Source organism: Salvelinus namaycush, chromosome 27 (genome assembly GCF_016432855.1).
Source record: "Salvelinus namaycush isolate Seneca chromosome 27, SaNama_1.0, whole genome shotgun sequence".
Lineage (NCBI taxonomy): Eukaryota > Metazoa > Chordata > Actinopteri > Salmoniformes > Salmonidae > Salvelinus > Salvelinus namaycush.
Window position 1 is genome coordinate 30,535,606 of NC_052333.1, and position 24,903 is coordinate 30,560,508.

General features: G+C 45.1%; 1 protein-coding gene and 1 pseudogene across 3 annotated transcripts; one reads left to right on the forward strand and one right to left on the reverse strand.

Moving 5' to 3' along the window:
• Positions 1-1,412: 1,412 nt before the first annotated feature.
• Positions 1,413-11,099, reverse strand: LOC120022730 (annotated as a pseudogene).
• A 2,781-nt stretch (positions 11,100-13,880) lies between these two features.
• On the forward strand, positions 13,881-21,016 carry LOC120022105 (tubulin beta chain). Of its 3 annotated transcripts, none has more exons than XM_038965934.1 (4): positions 13,881-14,027; positions 16,361-16,469; positions 18,401-18,514; positions 18,725-21,016. In XM_038965934.1, the coding sequence occupies exons 1-4, from the start codon at positions 13,971-13,973 to the stop codon at positions 19,780-19,782; spliced, it is 1,338 nt and encodes a 445-aa protein (XP_038821862.1). In that variant the 5' UTR covers positions 13,881-13,970; the 3' UTR covers positions 19,783-21,016. The 3 variants fall into 3 exon arrangements, with proteins under 3 accessions (XP_038821862.1, XP_038821863.1, XP_038821864.1); XM_038965935.1 differs by having other exon boundaries at positions 18,404-18,514; XM_038965936.1 differs by lacking the exon at positions 13,881-14,027 and having other exon boundaries at positions 16,359-16,469; positions 18,361-18,514.
• The last annotated feature ends 3,887 nt before the right edge of the window (positions 21,017-24,903 follow it).

Sequence of the window (24,903 nt, forward strand, 5' to 3'; positions counted from 1 at the left end):
CCCAAAATGCTAACCTCCCCTGTTATTGTAAAGGTGAGAGGTTGTCATGTCTTGGGGATATGACATTTGTGCGTCTGTAACTTTCTCACTTTCTCAGGATTATCCCTAATCATGGTAGCATCCACATCAATGTAGAAGTGTTTAGAAACATATTCTATTCTAATTTACAATAAAAGTGACTCCAAAATGACACAACACATAATTTACCATTCATTTCTATTGGGAACAAAATAATCTGAAACACAACCAAAACAAAATAACAAATACATCCAACAAATGTGTATAGTCAGCTTGATCTAGTCATATGGGACCAAATACTAAACCTTATAGTACTTTAATACATATATAAGTGAATTTGTCCCATGAGGGGACTATGTACAAAGGTTCTGCAATTTCTAAACGGTTCACCCGATATGGATGAAAATCTGACAGTTTGCACATTAACCTCAGTCATTGTTTGATTTCAAATCCAAACTTTTGGAGAATAGAGCCAAAAGAAGATGAAATGCTTCACTGTCCCAATAATTACGGAGGGCACCATATGTTTTTTGGCATAACATACTTGAGGAGAGAGTTAAAGGCTGTGGTAGTAGGCAGGGTTGTGAAATAGGTCTGCCTGATCACCGGAGTCCTCAGCCCATATGAGTTGTCACCTAGAGAATGGAAGGACAGGTTGAGAGAGAGGGAGATGGAGAGAGAGACAGAGAGCGAGAGGGTGTGGGGGGGGGATATGGAGAAAGAGAGAAAATGAAGTCTTAGCATAGAACACCAACAGGAGCAGCGATTCACAAAGTTGGATCAGTGAATTAGCCAACTAGGTTTACTAACATTACGAACAATACTAACCGGAAATTTGCATGATATACTATCTTGTACTTGATGCTTATGGTGACCATATTAACCTTTAGCATTCTTTATCAACCGTAGAATGAAGAGTTATACATATAGATCTGTGTTTGTCACAGTTATCTGGCAAGTTATTTATTTTTCCTATTCTGTAAAATATAACTCTGGATCAGGGGCGGCAGGTTGCCTAGTGGTTAGAGCGCTGGGCCAGTAACCGAAAGGTCGCTGGTTGGAATACCTGAGCTGACAAAGGGAAAAATCGGCCCATGTGCCGGTGAGTAAGGCATTTAGCCCCAATTTACCCCACGGGCACCGTACTACTATGGCTGACTCTGCAAAACAACACATTTCACTGCACCTATCCGGTGTATGTGACAATAAAACTATATTATGTGAGGGTAACCACTGGTTCATTAATTGGAGACCTACTGAGAAAACTGTTGTTTGGACAAATAACAGTCCTCTTGTTATATAATACGTCACACATCGTTGGTTAGGCTGTCTCACCTGTGAGATGTTGACTCCCGTCAGTTTCTCCACGGTCGCTGGAAGGCGGGTCATGATGTCTAGCACCTCTCCTGTGAGCTTGGCCGCACCCACCTCCGCACCCCCGCTGGAAATCAGGGTGATCTTCTGAGCCTGCGCCAGAGGCCTGCTGATCTCTTCCGCCATCTAGAGGAGGGCAGAGAACATTCAGTTATTCGCCCAGTTTCTCTGCCCAAAAGCTCACCCCAGTGACGAGTGATCAGATGTTGGACTCCATAACGATGTGTAATTTTGTATTCAAACTAACTTTATACGAGTTTTATGACTTTTTCATGCAAATTTTCAATTCAATGCATGATTTACGCAATATTTAAATGCGCACATCTCAAATGATGATTCCACCCTAAGTGTGTATTTGAGCTCTATGTCTTGAAAGGTTTTCTCACTAGTGGTAGTTGCTCCAGCAGCATGTCCACCATGGCTCCCTCCTTGTACTGCTGGAAGGCTTCGGCCTTCTTGGCCATCTGCTCTGCCTCGGCTCTCCCCTTCGCCTCCACGGCAAAGGCCTCCGCATCTCCCTTAATCTGAGAGAGAGAACATTTTTGAAGGTTATATTTTATTATTATGACACACTATGTTGTTACGGCTTCTTTAGGTGTGACTTATCATAAGTTAACTGCAGGATTTAGTAGTATTGATTGAACAAGCTCAAAGACTTGAGTGTGGTAAACATGGCCTTCTCTTACTGTTAAAGTGCTCTCTGCTTATACGAGTCCCAGACACAAGAATGAACTGCTTTTAGGGTTATAACAAGCTTGGAACAGTAACAGTCTGATAGTAACAATGTACTTTTGCTTTTCAGAATCTGTCTGGAACAATGTGATACTTATAGACACACTCACCCTAATGGACTCTGCCTCAGCCTCAGCCTCCATAATGAGCTGTGCACTGTGGGGGAAAAAAACAAACATTTATTTACACCTTGTTTGGCCTGTTAGGTGTACAGTATAAAGTACATAGTACATATTGAGTATAGTTTGTATATTTGTTTGTCTGTCTCGTACTCCATGGAACGCATTAATATCTAGTATATTTTCATTGTCTATGCAGTAAATTGTTCACAAAATGCTATATATAATTTGTGAAAGGTCATTTTGAGACCTGTGGCTGGTACGAGGGTTGGGGCGATATTTGGGGAGAGCTCTTCTACGATATGCTACTTCAAATATCGCAATATCCGATATAACTGTTTTGCGCCATTAATGACTAGATATTTCCAGACGAGGCAATTTAAAAAAACTTATTTACGATATTAAAGTCACATTCTAATTAAATAACCTTAGTAAAGCAAAACAAAAAGGCTTTGTTAATTAATTTAGACTTAATTTTTAACATATTGATACAGCCTAACTGATAAAACTGCACCATTTTGATTAGAAAAGTTCAAATAGAGTATAGGAGGGGCGGGGTGCGTCACTTGGAAGGATATGTCACTTGGAATGGTGCATCACTTGGAGGGGTGCGTCACTTGGAAGGATATGTCATTTGGAGAGGTGCGTCACTTGGAGAGGTGCGTCACTTGGAGGGGTGCGTCACTTGGAGGGGTGCGTCACTTGGAGGGGTACGTCACTTGGAGGAGTGCGTCACTTGGAGGGGTGCGTCACTTGGAATGTTGCATCACTTGGAATGGTGCATCACTTGGAAGGGTGTGTCACTTGGAGGGGTGCGTCACTTGGAGGGGTGCGTCACTTGGAAGGATATGTCACTTGGAGAGGTGCGTCACTTGGAGGGGTGCGTCACTTGGAGGGGTGCGTCACTTGGAGGGGTGCGTCACTTGGAGGGGTGCGTCACTTGGAGGGGTGCGTCACTTGGAGGGGTGCGTCACTTGGAAGGATGCATCACTTGGAGGGGTGCGTCACTTGAGTGGGTTGAGTCACAGACGTGATCTTCCTGTCCGGTTTTGCGTCCCCCTCGGGCTTGTGCGGTGGAGGAGATCTCTGTGGTCTATACTCAGCCTTGTCTCAGGGTAGTAAGTTAGTGGCCTGTTGATATCCCTCTAGTGGTGTGGGGGCTATGCTTTGGAAAAGTGGGTGGGGTTATATCCTGCCTGGTTGGTCCTGTCCGGGGGTATCATCTGACGGGGCCACAGTGTCCCCCGACCCCCCCTGTTTCAGCATCCAGTGTCTATGCTGCAATAGTCTATGTTGCGGGGGCTAGGGTCAGTCTTATTTGTTATATCTGGTGTAATTCTCCTGTCTTATCTGGTGTCCTGCGTGAATTTAAGTATGCTCCCTTTAATTCTCTCTCTCCATCCCCTCCCGAGGACCTGAGCCCTAGGATCATGTCTCAGGACTACCTGGTCTGATGACTCCTGGCTGTCCCCAGTCCACCTGGTCATGCTGCTGCTCCAGTTTCAACTGTTCTGCCTGCGGCTATGGAACCCTGACCTGTTCACCGGACGTGCTACCTTGTCCCAGACCTGCTGTTTCCCTCTCTCTCTCTCTCTCTCGCTCTCGAACCTGCTGTCTCGACCTCTGAATGCTCGACTATGAAAAGCCAAATGACATTTACTCCTGAGATACAGACCTGTTGCACCCTCTACAACCACTGTGATTATTATTTGACCCTGCTGGTCATTTATGAACGTTCAAACATCTTGACAAACAATCTGGCCTTAATGGCCATATATTGTTATAATGTCCCCCGGCATAGCCAGAAGAGGACTGGCCAGACCCTCAGAGCCTTGTTTCCTCTCTAGGTTTCTTCCTAGGCTCCTGACTTTCCAGGGAGTTTTTCCTAGCCACCGTGCTTCTACATCTGCATTGCTTGCCATTTGGGGTTTTAGGCTGGGTTTCTATATAAGCACTTTGTGACATCTGCGGATGTAAAAAGGGCTTTATAAATACATTTGATTTGATATAGTCTTGCACATCACGATATATATCGTCTTGCATACCACGACGTTCGATTTAATCATATATCGGCCCAACCCTATCTGGTACTCACCGCCGGGCCTCGGCCAGCTTCTCCATTTGGTATCTCGTGGCCTCAGCAGGCTTCTTCACCTTGGCCTCCAGCTCCTTCTCCTTGCGGGTGATCTCCTGCTGCTGGAGCATGATCTGCTGAGAGCGCTCCACCACCTGGACCTGCATCTTCTCCTCCTCGATGCGCTGCTTGGTCTTGGCCACCTGACGGGGAGGGTTCAAATGGTAAGCCCAAGATCTCAGTAGTACTCTCTATGACCATTTCTTTGTGTTTTACTTTTTCGTTGCTTTGTTTCAATTGGTTTAGTGAGCTGCTTTCCGTACGTTGTGATTTTGACAACAATCAAACAACAAGATTGGGCGTGCTATACAATACATCCAAGTATTAGTGCAATATTATGGACATACCTGTAGCTGGTAGGCCATCTCAGACTCTGCCTTCTTGGTGTTGACCTCGATGTCGTAGGATGCTTTCTTCAGCTCATAGTCCCTCTGAGCCATGGCCATCTGGATCTCATTGACGTGCTGGGCTGAGATCTTCTCCTGCTTGGCATGGGCCTCCTACAGAGAGAGAGAGAGAGAACCCCAGGGAGTATAAAAAAGGAACAAGGAGAGATTGGAGAAGGAAAGGTTCAGGTGGAGTACGAGAAAAGAGAAAAGCAAGAACGGATAGGGAAAACCAAGCGAAGGAACGTGATGGAGAACTCAGAAATAAACAAGAGAAAGGGACAGGATAAAGGGCGCAAGAAGAGAAGAAGGTAGAAAGAAGGAGAGAGCAGAGAGAAGGGACAGGTGGCTCACCCTGATCACAGCATCCCTCTTGAACTGGGCCTCTCCGATGCGGGCGTCTTTCTGCACCTGGGCGGTCCTGGACTTCCCCAGGGAGTGGAGGTAGTCCTGAACCACAGAGAGGAAGAGAACAACATTGGTTACTTTTTAGTTTAGGGTCCATTATTTATCCAGCATTGGAGTAGTTGCAAGAATGGAGTCTCCATTGAAAGAAGAGCGAGAAAGCACACCTGGTCGTCGTGAACGTCTTTGAGCGTGTAGCTGACCACGCTGATGCCCATGTTGAACAGGTCGGACGAGGCCACCTTGAACACCTCCTCTGAGAACTTCTTACGTTCCCTATAGATCTCCTGGAGGGGGTGAAATAACTGAGTTCGTACCGATGTTGATATGCTTGTGTTTAGTGTAATTGTCATGACAGTAAAAAGTTGCCGTGTTCCCGCTCCATCGTGTTACTATGTACAAGTTGTTGAACACATAGCCAGACAGAGATATCCATATGACTATGGTTCTGATGTATATACAACTGTTGCATGTGTTGTTTGTTATCGTCTGTTTGTTGTGGTTATGTAACAAGACAGTTCTACTGTGTGATGTGCTGACTATGGTACATACAAAAATACCCTCAAATAAAAGGTGACATTCTGTACTGTCGCCTCATATGAATTATTTGATCTCAAATCCAAAATGCTGGAGTATAGAGCCAAATCAAAAGTTTTAGCTTCACTGTCCAAATAAATACGTGGGGGAGTGTGTCTCTGGCCATAGCTCTTGGCTTTGGTCATGGCTTTACTGCATTGAAATGAGTGAGCAGCTATAATGTGCTTGTAATGCCCGGGGTGTCGTAGATGAAAGGAGTCAAACGCAGGAGACAGAGAGTTCAGAGTAGCGTTCCAAATTTAATTCCCCACACGGGTGAAAACACGACGCTACTCTAAAACAAATGCTTCACCACAAACAAAGTGAGAAACACGAATAAACACAAACCAACGAACACGTACCCTGACACACAAGAATGTACAGACTGTACACACAACAATCCCGCACACCCAGCAGGCCGGGCTGCTGGGTAATAAAGCCCCACAAATCACCCTAACAACAAACAGGTGTCAATAATCAACAAAAAGGGAGGGGGAGGAAAAGTCAGTAGCAGTTAGTAGGCCGGTGACGACGACCGCCGAGCGCCACCCGAACAGGAAGGGGAGCCACCTTCGGTGGGAGTCGTTACAGTGCTGTTTATTTATCTACAACTCTGTCTGTAACTGTGGATGTGGCCAGTAAGGGTGCTGTCCAGTTTACCTCATGTAACCATGAAGAAGGCAAATAGTGCCGAAATGTTTCTATGTTGCACTAAAACGAGTGAACTGCTATAATGTAGCCTGGTCCCTGATCTGTTTGTGACATCTTGCAAAACAGTTGTTTTACAACGGGTTGGTCAAAACAAGCGTTGTGATTGGGTAGTCGGCGGTACTCGGCTTCATCTTGTACCTACGACCGCAGCACAGCTGTGCTAAAAAAGTCAAAACCCACGGCCCCTCGTGTTGTCAAGTTTACCTCCACAGTCAGGTGGGCGATGATGGCCCTCTGGTGGCCCTCCAGCGTCTCCAGGGCGATTTGGGCGATCTCGCCCTCCGACTTCCCCATGAACTGTCACGTTCCTGACCTATTTCTGTTAGTTTGTTGTATGTGTTAGTTGGTCAGGACGTGAGTTTGGGTGGGCATTCTATGTTTTCTGTTTCTATGTTGGTTTAAGGGTTGCCTGGTATGGCTCTCAATTAGAGGCAGGTGTTTGGCGTTTCCTCTAATTGAGAGTCATATTTAGGTAGGTTGTTTCACAGTGTTCGTTGTGGGTGGTTGTCTCCTGTGTCAGTGTTTGTCGCACCATACGGGACTGTTCGGTTTGTTTGTACATCGTTCTTTTTGTGTAGTCTATTTTCCCTGTTCGTGCGTTCTTCGTGTTATATGTAAGTTCGTATAGTTCAGGTCTGTCTACGTTTTCGTTTCGTTATTTTGTTAATTATTCAAGTGTTTTCGTTTCGTGTTTATTCCGTCTTGTTTAATTAAAATATGTCATTTCACAACGCTGCGCCTTGGTTCAATCACTACTCCTCCTCTTCGGTTGAAGAGGAGGAGGACTACCGTTACAGAACCACCCACCAAATAACCAGAACCAAGCAGCGGTGTAACGGGAGGAACGGACAGCGCACGAAGCAGGATTTATGGTCTTGGGAGGAGATCATGGAAGGAAAAGGACCATGGGCTAAAGTGGAGGGGAATCGCCGCCCATGGGAACAGCTGGAGGCAGCTCGGAGAGCGGAGGAAACGGGAGAGAGGAACCGGCATTATGAGGGGACGCGTCTGGCACGGAAGCCCGAAAAGCCCGTGAGTACTACCCAAAAATTTCTTGGGGGGGGGCTAAGAGGTAGGAGACCTGCGCCCACTTCTCAGGCTAACCGTGGAGAGCGGGAGTACGGGCAGACACCGTGTTACGCAGTAGAGCGCACGGTGTCTCCTGTACGTGTGCATAGCCCAGTGCGGGTTATTCCACCTCCCCGCACTGGTAGGGCTAGATTGGGCATTGAGCCAAATGTCATGAAGCCGGCCCTTCATATCTGGCCACCAGTACGTCTCCTCGGGCCGGCTTACATGGCACCAGCCTTACGCATGGTGTCCCCGGTTCGCCTACATAGCCCGGTGCGGGTTATTCCACCTCCCCGCACTGGTCGGGCGACGGGGAGCATTCAACCAGGTAAGGTTGGGCAGGCTCAATGCTCAAGGGAGCCAGTACGCTTGCACGGTCCGGTATTTCCGGCACTACCTCCCCGCCCCAGCCCAGTACCACCAGTGCCTACACTACGCACCAGGCTTCCAGTGCGTCTCCAGAGCCCTGTTCCTCCTCCACGCACTCTCCCTATGGTGCGTGTCTCCAGCCCAGTGCCTCCAGTTCCGGCACCACGCACTAAGCCACCTGTGCGTCTCCAGAGCCCTGTACACACTGTTCCTTCTCCCCGTACCCGTCCTGATGTGCGTGCCCTCAGCCCGGTGCCACCAGTGCCGGTACCACGCACCAGGCAAATAGTACGTTTTGAGAGTCCAGTGTGCCCTGTCCCTGCTCCCCGCACTAGGCTTGAAGTGCGTGTCTCCAGTCCGGTGCCTCCAGGTCCGGCACCACGCACCAGGCCTACAGTGCGTCTCAGCCGGCCAGAGTCTGCCGTCTGCCCAACGGCGCCTGAACTGTCCGTCTGCCAAGCGCCGCATGAACTGCCCGTCTGCCATGAGCCTGCAAAGCCGCCCGTCTGCCATGAGCCTACAGAGCCTTGCGCCAGACTGGAGCCGCTAGAGCCTTCCGCCAGACAGGAGCAGCCAAAGCCTTCCGCCAGACAGGATCAGTCTGAGCCATCCGTCTCCGCAGCGCCATCTGAGCCATCCGTCTCCCCAGCGCCATCTGAGCCATCCGTCTCCTCAGCGCCATCTGAGCCATCCGTCTCCCCAGCGCCGTCTGAGCCATCCGTCTGTCCCGAGCCATTAGAGCCGCCCGTCTGTCCCGAGCCGTCAGAGCCGTTAGTCAGTCAGGAGCCGCTAGAGCCATTCGCCAGACAGGATCTGCCAGAGCCGCCAACCAGACAGGATCTGCCAGAGCCGCCAACCAGACAGGATCTGCCAGAGCCGCCAACCAGACAGGATCTGCCAGAGCCGCCAACCAGACAGGATCTGCCAGAGCCGCCAACCAGACAGGATCTGCCAGAGCCGCCAGCGTGCCATGAGCGTCCAGAGCTGTCAGCTTGCCATGAGCGTCCAGAGCCGTCAGCCAGCCATGAGCGTCCAGAGCCGTCAGCGAGCCATGAGCGTCCAGAGCCGTCAGCCAGCCATGAGCGTCCAGAGCCGTCAGCCAGCCATGAGCGTCCAGAGCCGTCAGCCAGCCATGAGCGTCCAGAGCCGTCAGCCAGTCATGAGCTGCCCCTCAGCCCAGAGCGGCCATTAATCCAGAACTGCCCCTCTGTCCAGAGCTGTCTCTCTGTCCGGAGCTGCCTTTCAGTCCGGAGTTGCCCCTCTATCCTGAGCTACCTCTTTATCCTGAGCTACCTCTCTATCTACCTCTCTATTCTCACCTACCTCTATGTCCTGAGCTACCTTGTTCCGGAGCTGTCCCTTTATTTTGTGTTGCCTATATTAGGTGGGTGGAAGAGAGGGGTGGTCATTCTGAGGGGGATTAGCAAGCTGGGATTGACTATGGTGGGGTGGGGACCTCGTCCTGAGCCTGAGCCACCACCGTGGTCAGATGCCCACCCAGACCCTCCCCTAAACTTTGTGCTGGTGCGCCCGGTGTTCGCACCTTAAGGGGGGGGTTATGTCACGTTCCTGACCTATTTCTGTTAGTTTGTTGTATGTGTTAGTTGGTCAGGACGTGAGTTTGGGTGGGCATTCTATGTTTTCTGTTTCTATGTTGGTTTAAGGGTTGCCTGGTATGGCTCTCAATTAGAGGCAGGTGTTTGGCGTTTCCTCTAATTGAGAGTCATATTTAGGTAGGTTGTTTCACAGTGTTCGTTGTGGGTGGTTGTCTCCTGTGTCAGTGTTTGTCGCACCATACGGGACTGTTCGGTTTGTTTGTACATCGTTCTTTTTGTGTAGTCTATTTTCCCTGTTCGTGCGTTCTTCGTGTTATATGTAAGTTCGTATAGTTCAGGTCTGTCTACGTTTTCGTTTCGTTATTTTGTTAATTATTCAAGTGTTTTCGTTTCGTGTTTATTCCGTCTTGTTTAATTAAAATATGTCATTTCACAACGCTGCGCCTTGGTTCAATCACTACTCCTCCTCTTCGGTTGAAGAGGAGGAGGACTACCGTTACATGAACATCTGACAGGCTGCGGCCAGCATCTGCTTGTTCTGCCCCTGGATCTTCATCTGGACAAAGGAGGGAACACATAATAGCATATTAACATTTAAAAATGTTTTTAAACAGAAAACGAAAATGGGCATTTCTGAGCAAGTTCAGGTAGTTTTAGTCTGTTTTTGGGTGATTAATGAACACAACTCAAGTGTGCACAGTGCTAAACAAACAGAAGCATCTGCTGTACACTACCCAGCTATACAGACGTAGTAGCTGTATTAACACTCCAACAGGCAAGGTTACTCTGTCCTGTCCATAGCACAAGAGAATTTAATGCCAGTGCATAAATGAATGATATAAGCAAGTTTTAATGATCTACTTAATACCTACTTAATCAAAGAGAGCCCTTACACTTGTGTTCAAAACTAGGGTGTCTAAACATGTTTAAATGACTGGTGATATGACAGAATAGTGTACTTACATTGGCTCAGGAAGAAATGGAGACGGAGACAGACGGAGAGACTAACCTGGGCAATGCCAGTGACCGAGATGGGAACCCCACGGCGGGTGTAGACTTTATCACTCTTCACGTTCAGCGTCAGAGTGTTCAGGGAGATCCTGGGCGAGAGGAAAGGAGGGAGAGATATAGTCATTCCACAATGTCGTAGTATGATATCCCAAAACAATGGCAGATGGCTATACATGGCCAGATTATTACCGTGTGTGTGTGCAGATATGACCAGGAGAAGAGACATTCCCTCTGGATCTTCTGAAAACAAGGAAGCACAAACACTCTGCCTCCAGCAATCATTACTGGAGGAGAACGGAGGCACCCTGGGAAACAGAGAGCGAGAGAGAGAGAGAGAGAGAGAGTGAGGGGGGATGGTGAGATACACATGAGAGTATTATTACCATCCTACTGCTCTTTAATTTTACATGTTTACACTGTTTCCCAACCCTGGACCTCGAGTAACCCTGGACAAGCACACTTGATTCAACTTGTCAACTAATCATCAAGCCCTCAATGAGTTGAACAAGGTGTGTTTGTCAAGGGCTACAACTGAACTGTGCACTAGGGGTACTGGAGGACCAGGGTTGGGAAACACTGGGTTAGAGAATGGCCCTGACACCACCATAGCCTCATTTGGACCACACATGTAGAACATGTTTTTCTTCCTCAGATGCTGTAAAGACAAACAAAAACAACACACACACACAATTTAATTAAACAATTTTATATACCAAGCTCTAATCCTAGGCAGTGGGCCTGACAGTGGGTTACTTGAGAGCCTTACATTGGCCTATTGCTTAAGCATTTGTAATTCATCAGTCATGCTTGACAGCATGAAATCTATACAGTTGGCCTAATAATAACAATTTGATACAGCTGCTGTAAGTAACTAAATGTTACTACATGTTTAATATATTCTATTAAGATTTCATCTGAATCTGAGCAGATAGCCAGTATTACAACTATTGTAACATTCCCCATGAAAATCCAAGGGGTCAGGAGACATCACTTGCAGTTAATTGAATCAGCGTAAATGTTGCGCAGCATCTGTATCACGATCACACCCAGGACATTTTGCTGATTAAGCGCATAGAACGACACGCCCATGTACTGTATCAACAAATGTATCAACACACATGCAAATAAGATTTAAATAAAACATGCAGGGGTGTGTTAACAATGATACAAATGTATCATTTTTGCCAGACCCCACTGATGTTTATTTATGTTGCAAACCGAGATGCATCAAATCAGTCTAAAGATTAGTCAAAATATGTCCGATCACTTACCAATTTGACAGAATGAACTAATGCAGAATGCAAATGTATAGATGCGTTGCAACAATACTGTTTTTGGCTCTCAAAATACAGCAGTGTTATTCTTGCTATCGTCTGTCCAATATATGTATGTATATATGAAGCTTCTGTCCGTTATAGCTCTTCCCGTCAAAAGCGTCTATCCATCGTCTCACGCCCATTGCTAAATGTGCTGTCGCCATCTTGTGGTGCGGTGGTGAATTGGATTTCATTCAATGATCAGTGTGAAATACTTTTGCATTTAGGATACACAATCGAATTACTTAGCTATATCAACAAAGTTATTGACTTTATGCAATTTAGTTGCCTTTTGTTCTTTGTTGTGTCAGTACCTCATTAGATGGATGTGGAGGCATCATGCCTATTTGAAAGCGAGGATGTGTGTGTGTGTGTGTGTGTGTGTGTGTGTGTGTGTGTGTGTGTGTGTGTGTGTGTGTGTGTGTGTGTGTGTGTGTGTGTGTGTGTGTGTGTGTGTGTGTGTGTGTGTGTGTGTGTGTGTGTGTGTGTGTGTGTGTGTGTGTGTGTGCGTGCGTGCGTGCGTGCGTGCGTGCGTGCGTGCGTGCGTGCGTGCGTGCGTGCGTGCGTGCGTGCGTGCGTGCGTGCGTGCGTCAAATTGCCTACCCATAGCCTCTCATTCTGATGGCAACCCAACTTCTTTCAAGTGAGGCCAGTCTGCTGTGATCTGAGTCATGGCACCAATGTGACAGGTTGTACTTGAATGTTTTGCTTCATGCAACCACCCCATTGAATGATTGGCTTAAGGATCGGACCCTTTTTTTAAATGTTCGCCTAAAATGACATACCCAAATCTAACTGCCTGTAGCTCAGGACCTGAAGCAAGGATATGCATATTCTTGACACCATTTGAAAGGAAGTACTTTGAAGTTTGTGGAAATGTGAAATTAATGTAGGAGAATATAACACATTAGATCTGGTAAAAGATAATACAAATGTTCCATCATCTTTGAAATGCAGTAGAAAGGCCATAATATAATATTGCAGTTTAGGCGCAATTTAGATTTTGGCCACTAGATGGCAGCAGTGTGTGTGCAAAGTTTCAGATTGATCCAGTGGAGCATTGCAATACTGCACAATGTGCCGAATTGGTCAATTAATACATTTTCAAGTACATTTTAGAGAACATACAGAAATTATATGGTACTACAAAATTTAAGTTTACACACTCCCAGGAATGTCATATATGATGGATCATTAGCTTATACACTAACTTTCACACATCTAGATGGCCGGGCGGGGTGGGTGTGGAGCCAAAGACAGCAGGGGTTCAAACTGTAGAACCCAGTTACTACATTTGAATATAAACATTGATTTTATCAAACTATGCTACATTTTATCTCTGGGACCCTCGGGATGACAAATCAGAGTAAGATTACTGAATGTAAGTACATTATTTACCTTCAGATGTGAATGTATCAAACCAGTTGCCATGATAAAGGTTTTTGTTGTCGTGCACTCTCCTCAAACAATAGCATGGTATTTTTTCACTGTCATAGCTACTGTAAATTTGACACTGCAGTTAGATTAACAAGAATTTAAGCTTTCTGCCCATATAAGACATGTATATGTCCTGGAAAGTGTGCTGTTACTTACAGCATCATTAAAACATATTTGTTTTAAACTCATATTTTGGATGATGAACATATTTGCATTTATTGTAGTAAGGTTATCAATATGTCAGTGATTTGTCTTGGCTGATCTGATTTCAAGTAATATTACTGTACATAATATCCCCTTTTAGTTTTTTTATTATAGGGACTGTTTTCACATCTAATAGGGGGAGAATTATTATCCAACAAAATATTTTTGCATTAATAGCCAATTCTATAGGAGTCTTACAGGACGCATGGCAGGAAAGTCATACATTAGATGCTGATTCCATGGCCTGCTCCAACAGGACAGTGATGACAGGACGGGACGCGGCACTCCCTCTCTACTTCCGGCCCCTTTCATTACGGCAGAGAAACCCCTTAGATTTTCTTTCCTCAGCCAATCAAGATTGGGTTTCCGAAGACCGTGACCAATCATTAGGGCAAGCCTCGGTTTGGGCACGGTCCAGACTTATAAATTCTTTGTCCCGCCTTGCTCAAAGGTGGCATCCAAATACTTCACAGTGGTCAGTGTGTTAACTGTGTGGCCATAACAACACTCCACTTCTTCGCTTGTATTTTCTATTATAACTATCATACAGAATGAGGGAAATCGTGCACATTCAGGCCGGCCAGTGTGGTAACCAGATTGGGGCCAAGGTAAGAATCTTGAAAACTGAAATGAACAAGGCTTACATTTAGGAATTAATCAATAATGCATTGTACCATTTGTTGGTTCTCGAGACAAAAAGTTGTATTCTAGGCTATGTGTATTTTAAGTCGAAATGTTCCACTTAGCCGAAATGATAAACATTCAATGCAGAATTTTCCGTTATGGTTTCTTTTCTAACATGAGGTGGCCATTTAAAGTTATCTCAATTGAAAAAGAGTACCGGAAAGAATATCCATTTTGTTGTCCCCTTTTCAGTCCTGTTGTAAAACTTCTACTTCGTTTTGTTCTTTATGGGATATAAATGTATAATTTGTCAATGTGAACTAGTCGTAGAAGAAAGCTAAACTGGAAGAACGATGACAGTTCTTTTATTATAGTGAGATAACGGGTCTATCGAGACATGAATTCGCTGGGCGTGTGGCTGTGTCCCTCTGCCTGGCCTCTCTCTGCCACGCTCATTGTTTTGTGTCTGGAATAGCCTTCTCTTCAACGGACTACGAAAAACAGATGTCTAAAACGAAGACTTTAAAACACAAATGATAAAACAACTAAAAAGACACTTAGGCCTACAGTTATGACACTGGCAAAAACTATAGCTTCATATAGTTCACCCCCCCGCGTTTACAGATGTTGATGCACAAATTTAGCATTTTTGAGACAATTTAGTTTTTTTTGTGGTTTGCCGAGTCAAGGTTTCCTATAATTTTAGTCTCAGTATTCCCTTGCATTACACATTTACATACGGAACGTTACTTACGTTAAAGTCAAACTTTAAAAGAGTAATGGGCTTTTTACGACAGAAACGCATGCCCTGTTGCGCATTTATACGCCGGCTCTTGGCTGAGTGCGCATAATAGACCAGTAAAATAAACCATTATTAACGCTATGATAGTCATTTCACAATGGCGATTTAAGTTGAAAAGCGGGGACACTATAACCGTTGTCTTGTTGGAGCTGAATAAACGTCCTTTGTGAAAAAAAGGGGGAAGTTGCTGAAGCAGGCAGGAGAGAGGAACGAATGCCAACAACTGTGATTCTGGGCGAGGGGGAGGGATATGAACAAGCGGTAGACTATCAGAGCTGATGACGTCATTTAAATGACTAACTCTTATGATAAAGAGCCGAGCTAACACTTTAGAGTAGCCTATATGTTTCTATCCTCAACTTAATTATTTTACACAACACCATTTGGGAACACCACCATGGAGGGTCGAGTGGGCCAGTGAAATGTAATCAACGTAATTTAATATCCACAAGGCCTCAATTACTCTCTTTAAATATGCTGTCTATACCGGTTCGCTAGATAAGTCTATTCAGCCCTACCGTTTGTGGTGGATGGAAACGGAGTGTGTCACTAGCCTAATTTGGTAGCCCTAACTTGTTGATGTGTTAAATGAGAATTTGTATTAGCACAGTGAACAAGAATTGTCCGTTTCACTAATCTTTCTTGTTATTGAGAGGGGTTAAAGAATGGATTTCAAAGTGGAGTGAAAGATCAAGAGGTGTATGATATCACACAGTGTCCTCTCTCTCCATTTCAGAATGGGGTCAGTCGAGTTCGTGTGACAGTCTGTGCCACTTCCTTAACGAGGTTTCGCCTTAACGTCTCACCCCATCAATCTGTCCCAGTAGTCTAATTCCTCTGGGATGGTTATACTTTGCCTGCTTATGTGGTAGCCTACAGAGTGCTGCTTCTCTCTTAGCCACTTATAATGAATCTTCATGGATGGTCCTTATTCTAGTATAATGTCTTGTGACTGCGAAGGTAATTATTTATTGGATTTGCCTCAGGAGGGATGGAACTGAGGGATGTTTCTGAGCCAATGCCGACATCTGCTTTCTACACTCCCTGAGAGAATTCGACAGCAATTTTTCACCCATGTGATACCTGGGAAGTCAAGAGCACACATCTGTGCCAGGATAGACAATGCCACTGGGAGACATTTCGAATAGTTTTGGAATTATGTAACGTATTGAATATCCATATGGTTCAACTTAACATAATAGTTTGTCTTGCATGATATTTTGTAAGTGATGTGTTTGTAGATGATACCTTATATGGTATGGTATATGGCCATGTTCATCTTTACAGCAATAGCCATTTTTTTCATTACATTTCTAATGTAATAATATAGTAACAACAACCAAATATACATTACCAGTTCAGCTTCCCAACCACTTGACCTCACACCACCCCACAAGTGAATGGGCTATTACATTACGTTGGTAGTTCAGCCACTTAGTGCAACCTGCACTTTAGGAGTGCTGGCCTGTGTCAATTCAAGCATCTTGTTGACTTTTATCGATCTGACCTCTTTAGTTCTGGGAGGTGATCAGCGATGAACATGGCATCGACCCAACAGGCTCCTACCATGGAGACAGCGACCTGCAGCTGGACAGGATCAGTGTCTACTACAACGAGGCTTCAGGTAGCACATCTCCACCCTCTACAGTTACAAAGAACCTTTCAACAGAAGAATGTCTTTGGTGCTTACACAGACATGTACATACAGTACCAGTCAAACGTTTTGGACAACACCTACTCATTCAGGGGTCCTTCTTTATTTTTACCTGTTTTCGAAATTGTGGAATAATTGTGAAGACATCAAAACTATGAAATAACACATATGGAATCATGTAGTAACCAAAAAAGTGAAACAAATCAAAATATATTTTATATTTGAGATTCTTCAAAGTAGCCACCCTTTGCCTTGACGACAGCTTTGCACACTCTTGGCATTCTCTCAACCAGCTTCATGAGGTAGCCACCTGGAATGCATTTCAATTAACAGGTGTGCCTTGTTAAAAGTTAATTTGTGGAATTTATTTCCCTCTTAATGTGTTTGAGCCAATCAGTTGTGTTTTGACAAGGTAGGGGTGGTATACAGATAGCCCTATTTGGTAAAAGACCAAGTCCATATTATTGCAATAAACAGCTCAAATAAGCAAAGAGAAACAACGGTCCATCATTACTTTAAGACGTGAAGGTCAGTCAATCAGGAACATTTCAAGAACTTTTCAAGTTTCTTCAAGTGCAGTCGCAAAAACCATCAATCGCTATGATGAAACTGGCTCTCACGAGGACCGCCACAGGAAAGGAAGACCCAGAGTTACCTCTGCTGCAGAGGATAAGTTCATTAGAGTTAACTGCACCTAAGATTGCAGCCCAAATAAATGCTTCACAGAGTTCAAGTAATAGACACATCTCAACATCAACTGTTCAGAGGAGACTGCGTGAATCAGGCCTTCATGGTCAAATTGCTGCAAAGAAACCATTACTAATGGACACCAATTAGAAGAAGAGACTTGCTTTTGCCAAGAAACACGAGTAATGAACATTAGACCGGTGGAAATCTTTTCTTTGGTCTGATGGGTCCAAATTTTAGATTTTTGTTTCCAACCGCCGTGTCTTTGTGAGACGCAGAGTAGGTGAACGGATGATCTCCGCATGTGTGGTTCCAACTGTGAAGCATGGAGGAGGAGGTGTGGGGGTGCTTTGCTGGTGGCACTGTCAGTTATTTATTTAGAATTCAAGGCACACTTAACCAGCATGGCTACTACAGCATTCTGCAGCGATACGCCATCCCATCTGGTTTGCCCTTAGTGGGACTATCATTTGTTTTTCAACAGAACAATGACCCAACACCCCTCCAGGCTGAGTAAGGGCTATTTGACCAAGAAGGAGAGTGATGGAGTGCTGCATCAGATGACCTGGCCTCCACACTCACCCGACTTCAACCCAATTGAGATGGTTTGGGATGAGTTGAACCGCAGAGTGAAAGAAAAGCAGCCAACATGTGCTCAACGTATGTGGGAACTGCTTCAAGACTGTTGGAAAAGCATTCCAGGTGAAGCTGGTTGAGAGAATGCCAAGAGTGTGCAAAGCTGTCATCAAGGCAAAGGGTGGCTACTTTGAAGAATGTAAAATATATTTTGATTTGTTTAACACTTTTTTTGGTTACTACATGATCCGTATGTGTTATTTAATAGTTTTGATGTCTTCACTATTATTCTACAATGTAGAAAATAGTAAAAATAAAGACAAAACCCTTGAATGAGTAGATGTGTCAAACCTTTTGACTGGTACTGTATATGCAAACATACGTATATATACATTTATTCTATTGGAATTGAGATTCATTTAAATTATATCCATAACGTAATGGGTGAAAATGTCAACATGGCAAGGGATACTGAATAGGATCACTCAATTCGTGGACTAATGGAGGTGTACAGGACGTGATATATTTTGTCCTCCCCCTGGTGGACAGACAGGAGCTCTACTCCCCTTGACATCATATATCCCATTGTTCCCTGCAGTATTGAGCTGGTGTGTGTCTCTCTATCTTTGTCTCTCTTGGAGGTGGCAAGTATGTACCCAGAGCGGTCCTAGTGGACCTGGAGCCCGGCACCATGGATTCTGTCAGATCCGGACCGTTCGGGCAGATCTTCAGACCAGACAACTTTGTGTTTGGTAAGGAATGAGATGGGTTTGAGTTTAGCACTGCTTGGAAACGTATGGGACATATCACTTTTAGTTAGCACATAGGGAAATGAAACTGAGTGATAAAAATACATATTATGAAACAGTCCTGTCATTTTTTAAGTAAAATAGGGTTTGAGGTGTTCTCCTCTCTTGACCCTTTCTCCTTCAAATGACCCTCCTTTCCTCCTATTTTTCTAGGTCAAAGCGGTGCAGGAAACAACTGGGCCAAGGGCCACTACACTGAGGGAGCAGAGTTGGTGGACTCGGTCCTGGATGTGGTGAGGAAAGAGGCTGAGAGCTGCGACTGCCTCCAGGGCTTCCAGCTCACCCACTCCCTGGGTGGGGGCACTGGCTCTGGCATGGGCACCCTGCTCATCAGCAAGATCCGTGAAGAGTACCCCGACCGCATCATGAACACCTTCAGCGTGGTGCCCTCCCCTAAAGTGTCGGACACTGTGGTGGAGCCCTACAACGCCACCCTCTCGGTTCACCAACTTGTAGAGAACACAGACGAGACCTTCTGCATTGACAATGAGGCTCTCTACGACATCTGCTTCCGGACCCTCAAACTCACCACGCCGACTTACGGAGACCTCAACCACCTGGTGTCGGCCACCATGAGCGGAGTGACCACCTGCCTGCGTTTCCCCGGCCAGCTCAACGCCGACCTCCGTAAATTGGCTGTCAACATGGTGCCTTTCCCCCGTCTCCACTTCTTCATCCCCGGCTTCGCCCCCCTCACCAGCAGGGGGAGCCAGCAGTACCGTGCCCTCACCGTTCCGGAGCTCACCCAGCAAGTGTTCGACGCCAAGAACATGATGGCCGCATGTGACCCGCGTCACGGTCGCTACCTCACTGTCGCCGCTGTCTTCCGTGGCCGAATGTCCATGAAGGAGGTGGACGAGCAGATGCTCAACGTCCAGAACAAGAACAGCAGCTACTTCGTTGAATGGATCCCCAACAACGTCAAGACCGCTGTCTGTGACATCCCACCCCGCGGCCTCAAAATGGCCGTCACCTTCATCGGCAACAGCACGGCCATCCAGGAGCTGTTCAAGCGCATCTCTGAGCAGTTCACCGCCATGTTCCGCCGCAAGGCCTTCCTCCATTGGTACACCGGAGAGGGCATGGACGAGATGGAGTTCACTGAGGCGGAGAGCAACATGAACGACCTGGTGTCTGAGTACCAGCAGTACCAGGACGCCACCGCTGAGGAGGAAGGTGAGTTTGAGGAGGAGGCTGAGGAGGATGCTTAAAGACGGAGTGAAGCAACACGAGCGAGGTGGAAGAATGAAAAAGAGTCCTACGGAAAGCCGGAAAAGTGCCAAAAGAAAACCGGAGAAATACTATAGAACGTAGCTGAGAAGAGGAGGGGCCCAATTGCACACCCAGAAATGGAGGATCAAATCTGAAAATGGCTGAAATGGCTCGAGTAGAATAGAATGACAGAAGAATGTGACTGGACAAGGGAGAATGAATGTAAGTAAGAGGAGGAGAGGAGTGACAAGCAGCATTATGAACAAATAAACCGGACACAGTCTGCATTCCATTTACTGTAACACCATTTAATAAATAAGTACGTTAAGAAACAAAATTGTTGAAAGAAAGTTAAAGAAGAAGCCTGTGCCTATGACAAGATTGTTCCTGTTATTTTCAGTCTTTTGTTGCCATGATTTTGCATTTAATCATGTCACAAATAAATGTGAATGTGACCACATAAGCACTACAGGACCTCTAACCCCACAGTTCTGATTTTGAGACTATGGTTATTAACTTATAGCCTGGTCCCAGATCTGTTTGTGTTGTCTTGCCACCAACTTCTATGGTCATTGCCACGTCATTGGCAAACAGATCTGGGATCAGACTAATTAACTTCTGAACGGGGGCTTGATTCTGGCCTGACTTTAATGAAGGTGTCTGTGCCACCTGGAGCCGCCCTCCCCCGGACGCCAACCAACGTCTGTGAATACAGGATGACACAGACAAAGATGGGATGAAATGAATCAATGGATTTAGTTTAAAAGTGCCAATGGAGCTTTATAGCAGACAACAATATCATGGCAATGACCAGTGAACATGTGTTGAGTTCTACCATTATTATCAATCTCAATGATGGTTGAACTGGAACATAATGGGGAGAGGTCCATGAATTTTATTCCATTTGACCATAGCAAGGTTTTGAAACAAGATTATCTGAAGGAACCTCTGCAAATGTGTGTGTACAGAACATTTTAGTAAACGTTTACATTTTTAACCACTATTCACATAGATGTCATTGTTATTTTAGGTCCAAGCCAGGTTATATGTCCAAACCCGGCTATAGTGTCAGGTATTGTTGACATCTGTACTGCACTATGAAGGGATGAAACTGCAACTCTCTTGTATGTGTTTTCTTTGTTTTTTCTATTCTGATTATTATAAAAATGATCTCTGAGAAAGTGAAAGGCAAGGTGCCCCTGGGGAGAAATAAAAAGGCCTTTTTAGAAAACCTCTCTTGTGTTATTATTGGAAAATAATATTGTGGTATAATGAAGCAATAATACATTCACAATGAAACTATTGCAAACATTTACTGTAACACCCTTGCATTTAGAAAATCAGTTAAATAGAAACAAATATTAAATCAATAAACTGTTGGGCAAAGGCAAAAAAATATCCTTTGGGTGTTTAGGCTATTTGTAAAACGAGATTATAAAAGAATATGAATAGGCACTTGAAAACAGCAAATAAACCCAAATGATCTTCCAAAATATTGCTACCTTGTCTAACGCACTAGAATATGTAGATTCCTCTGCCTGGGTCTGTGATGAAATTCATAAGGGCATAAGCAGTGACAGACACATCAAATTCTATCTGTCAGATCATGCTCCGTAAACAACAGGTTTGGAATTGGAGAATCCCTTGGCTCTTCTTGTGTTAGTACAAACTCAGAGAAGGGGAGGAGGGAAAAAAGAGTAAAAACAGATAAATGAAAAACGAATTAGGTCATGAATGTAGGGCCATTTTGAATTTGTTTAAATCATCAGCCACCACTGTAACTAAGTAGATTCCTCTGCCTGGGTCTGTGAAACTAACCTGCCTATAAGTGTGATATTGCAACCTACAGGATATCTAAAGCTGTAAAACTATATATTTTTAAACATTTGTTGGTATAAAACAGTTATATTTGTTCTTTTTTTAATCAAACATCAAGGCAAACAAGATGTGAAGTCGTAATAAGCAAGGGACAATCAACGATGGGGTATGCGTTCTCTGGAACATAATGTATGGAACACGTACCATGGCGATATTTTAACAAACGTAATCTAGAAATCTGTTATTTTGCAGGTAGAAATGTGTTCAACATTCACTGAAGTAGCTAGCAAGTTTACTAAATAGCAACAGTAGTAGTTCCCTTGGTAACCAAACAAATAGACTTGCTAGTTTAGCTAACCAAACCATCAATCCTAGCTTGCTATTTATGAAAATCGAATTCAACAAAGCCAATAATGTTTTCAATTCAACTATTGTTTTCAAAAGCAGCTCAAACATAGAACATGTAAGAACTATAGCCATTGAATTCTACCGTGTAAAGATAGGCCTACTGTGCATTATTTAAGCAAAAAGTCCCGAGAGGGTGTGGTATATATACCACGGATAATAAGGACTGTTCTTAAGCGACACACAACCCTGAGGGCCTGGATACAGGCCTTAGCCGTGGTATATTGGCCAATTACCACAAACCCCCGAGTTGCCTTATTGCTATTATAAACTGGTTACCAACGTAATTAGAGAAGTTCAAATAAATGTTTTGTCACATCCCTGGTATATTTTTATTTGATTTATTGAACCTTTATTTAACTAGGCAAGTCAATTAAGAACAAATTCTTATTTACAATGACGGCCTACAAAAAGGCAAAAGGCCTCCTGCGGCAAGAGAGACAACACAACACTACATAAGACAACAACATAGCAAGGCAGCAACACATGACAACACTTAACATCCTCCAAAATGGCGTAGCAGTCAGACGTGTGTTTTGTCTTGTCCCGTCCTGTGTAAATATCGTTTTCCTCGTATTTTTCGAATATATTTTAATCTCACTTTCCATCTACGGACTGAATATAGTCTCCTGCAACCCGCCTCACCCAATGTGGTACGGATTTGCTATTTTTATACTTTTTAACCGGAACCCTAGCTAGTAGTCAGTTAGCCACTGCTAGCGGTCTTCACCGTTAACTCGGACACCAGCCAGCCTCAGCTCGGTCAATACCTTGCAAGTCTGCACAGCGCGATATCAACCCAGAGCATATCAGACTGCTTTTTCTCTACCACATCTCCGGATTCCTACTGCAAGCTCTGAACCTTTACACCGGATCATCGCAGCTAGCTAGCTGCAATCCGAGTGGCTACTCCTGGCTAACGTCTCTGTCCCGAAGCAAGTGTAACGGATGTGAAATAGCTAGCTAGTTAGCGGTGGTGCGCGCTAAAAGCGTTTCAATCCGTTACGTCACTCGCTTTGAGACCTTGAAGTAGTGGTTCCGCTTGCTCTGCAACGCACTAGACGACCAGTTCTTATAGCCTTTAGCCGTACCCTTATCCTACTCCTCCTCTGTTCCTCCTATTCCCCAGGCACTCTCATTTGTTGACTTTTGTAACCGTAAAAGTCTTGGTTTCATGCATGTTAACATCAGAAGCCTCCTACCTAAGTTTGTTTTATTCACTGCTTTAGCACACTCCGCCAACTCTGATGTCCTAGCCATGTCTGAATCCTGGCTTAGGAAGGCCACCAAAAATCCTGAAATGTCCATCCCCAACTACAACATTTCCCGCCAAGATAGAACTGCCAAAGGGGGTAGAGTTGCAATCTACTGCAGAGATAGCCTGCAGAGTTCTGTCATACTATCCAGGTCTGTGCCCAAACAATTCGAGCTTCTACTTTTAAAGATCCACCTTTCCAGAAAGAAGTCTCTCACCGTTGCCGCTTGTTATAGACCCCCCTCAGCCCCCAGCTGTGCCCTGGACACCATATGTGAATTGATTGCTCCCCATCTATCTTCAGAGTTCGTACTGTTAGGTGACCCAAACTGGGATATGCGTAACACTCCAGCCATCCTATAATCTAAGCTAGATGCCCTCAATCTCACACAAATGATCAAGGACCCTACCAGGTACAACCCTAAATCCGTAACCATGGGTACCTCTTAGATATCATCCTGACCAACTTGACCTCTAAATACAACTCTGCTGTCTTCAATCAGGATCCCAGCGATCACTGCCTCATTGCCTGCGTCCGTAATGGGTCACTGTCAAACGCTCCCTAAAACACTTCAGTGAGCAGGCCTTTCTAATCGACCTGGCCCGGGTATCCTGGAAGAAAATTGACCTCATCCCGTCAGTAGAGGATGCCTGGTTGCTCTTTAAAAGTGCTTTCCTCACCATTTTAAATAAGCATGCCCCATTCAAAAAATGTAGAACTAAGAACAGATATAGCCCTTGATTCACCCCAGACTTGACTGCCCTTGACCAGCACAAAAACATCCTATGGAGTTATGCATTAGCATCGAATAGCCCACTGCACTGAGGCTAGGAAACACTGTCACCACAGATAAATCTACAATAATCGATCATTTCAATAAGCATTTTTCTACGGCTGGCCAGGCTTTCCACCTGGCTACCCCTACCTGGCCAACAGCTCTGCACCCCCTGCAGCAACTTGCCCAAGCCCCCCCGCTTCTCCTTCACCCAAATCCAGACAGCTGATGTTCTGAAAGAGCTGCAAAATCTGGATCCCTACAAATCAGCTGGGCTAGACAATCTGGACCCTCTCTTTCTAAAATGATCTGCCGAAATTGTTGCAACCCCTATTACTAGCCTGTTCAACCTCTCTTTCGTATCGTCTGAGATCCCCTAAGATTGGAAAGCTGCCATGGTCATCCCCCTATTCAAAGGGGGAGACACTCTAGACCCAAACTGTTATAGACCTATATCCATCCTGCCCTGCCTTTCTAAAATCTTCGAAAGCCAAGTTAACAAACAGATCACCGACCATTTTGAATCCCACCATACCTTCTCCACTATGCAATCTGGTTTCCGAGCTGGTCATGGGTGCACCTCAGCCACGCTCAAGGTCCTAAACGATATCATAACCGGCATCGATAAAAGACAGTACTGTGCAGCCGTCTTCATTGACCTGGCCAAGGCTTTCAACTCTGTCAATCACCGCATTCTTATCGGCAGACTCAATAGCCTTGGTTTCTCAAATGACTGCCTCGCCAGGTTCATCAACTACTTCTCAGATAGAGTTCAGTGTGTCAAATCGGAGGGCCTGTTGTCCGGACCTCTGGCACTCTATGGGGGTGCCACAGGGTTCAATTCTCTGGCTGACTCTTTCCTCTGT

Coding starts and splice junctions, on each gene's coding strand:
- LOC120022105 (XM_038965934.1), top strand. CDS start 13,971: ATGAGGGAAATCGTGCACATTCAGGCCGGCCAGTGTGGTAACCAGATT. Junction 16,470..18,400: donor CTACTACAACGAGGCTTCAG/GTAGCACATCTC, acceptor TTGTCTCTCTTG/GAGGTGGCAAGTATGTACCC. Junction 18,515..18,724: donor ACCAGACAACTTTGTGTTTG/GTAAGGAATGAG, acceptor CTATTTTTCTAG/GTCAAAGCGGTGCAGGAAAC.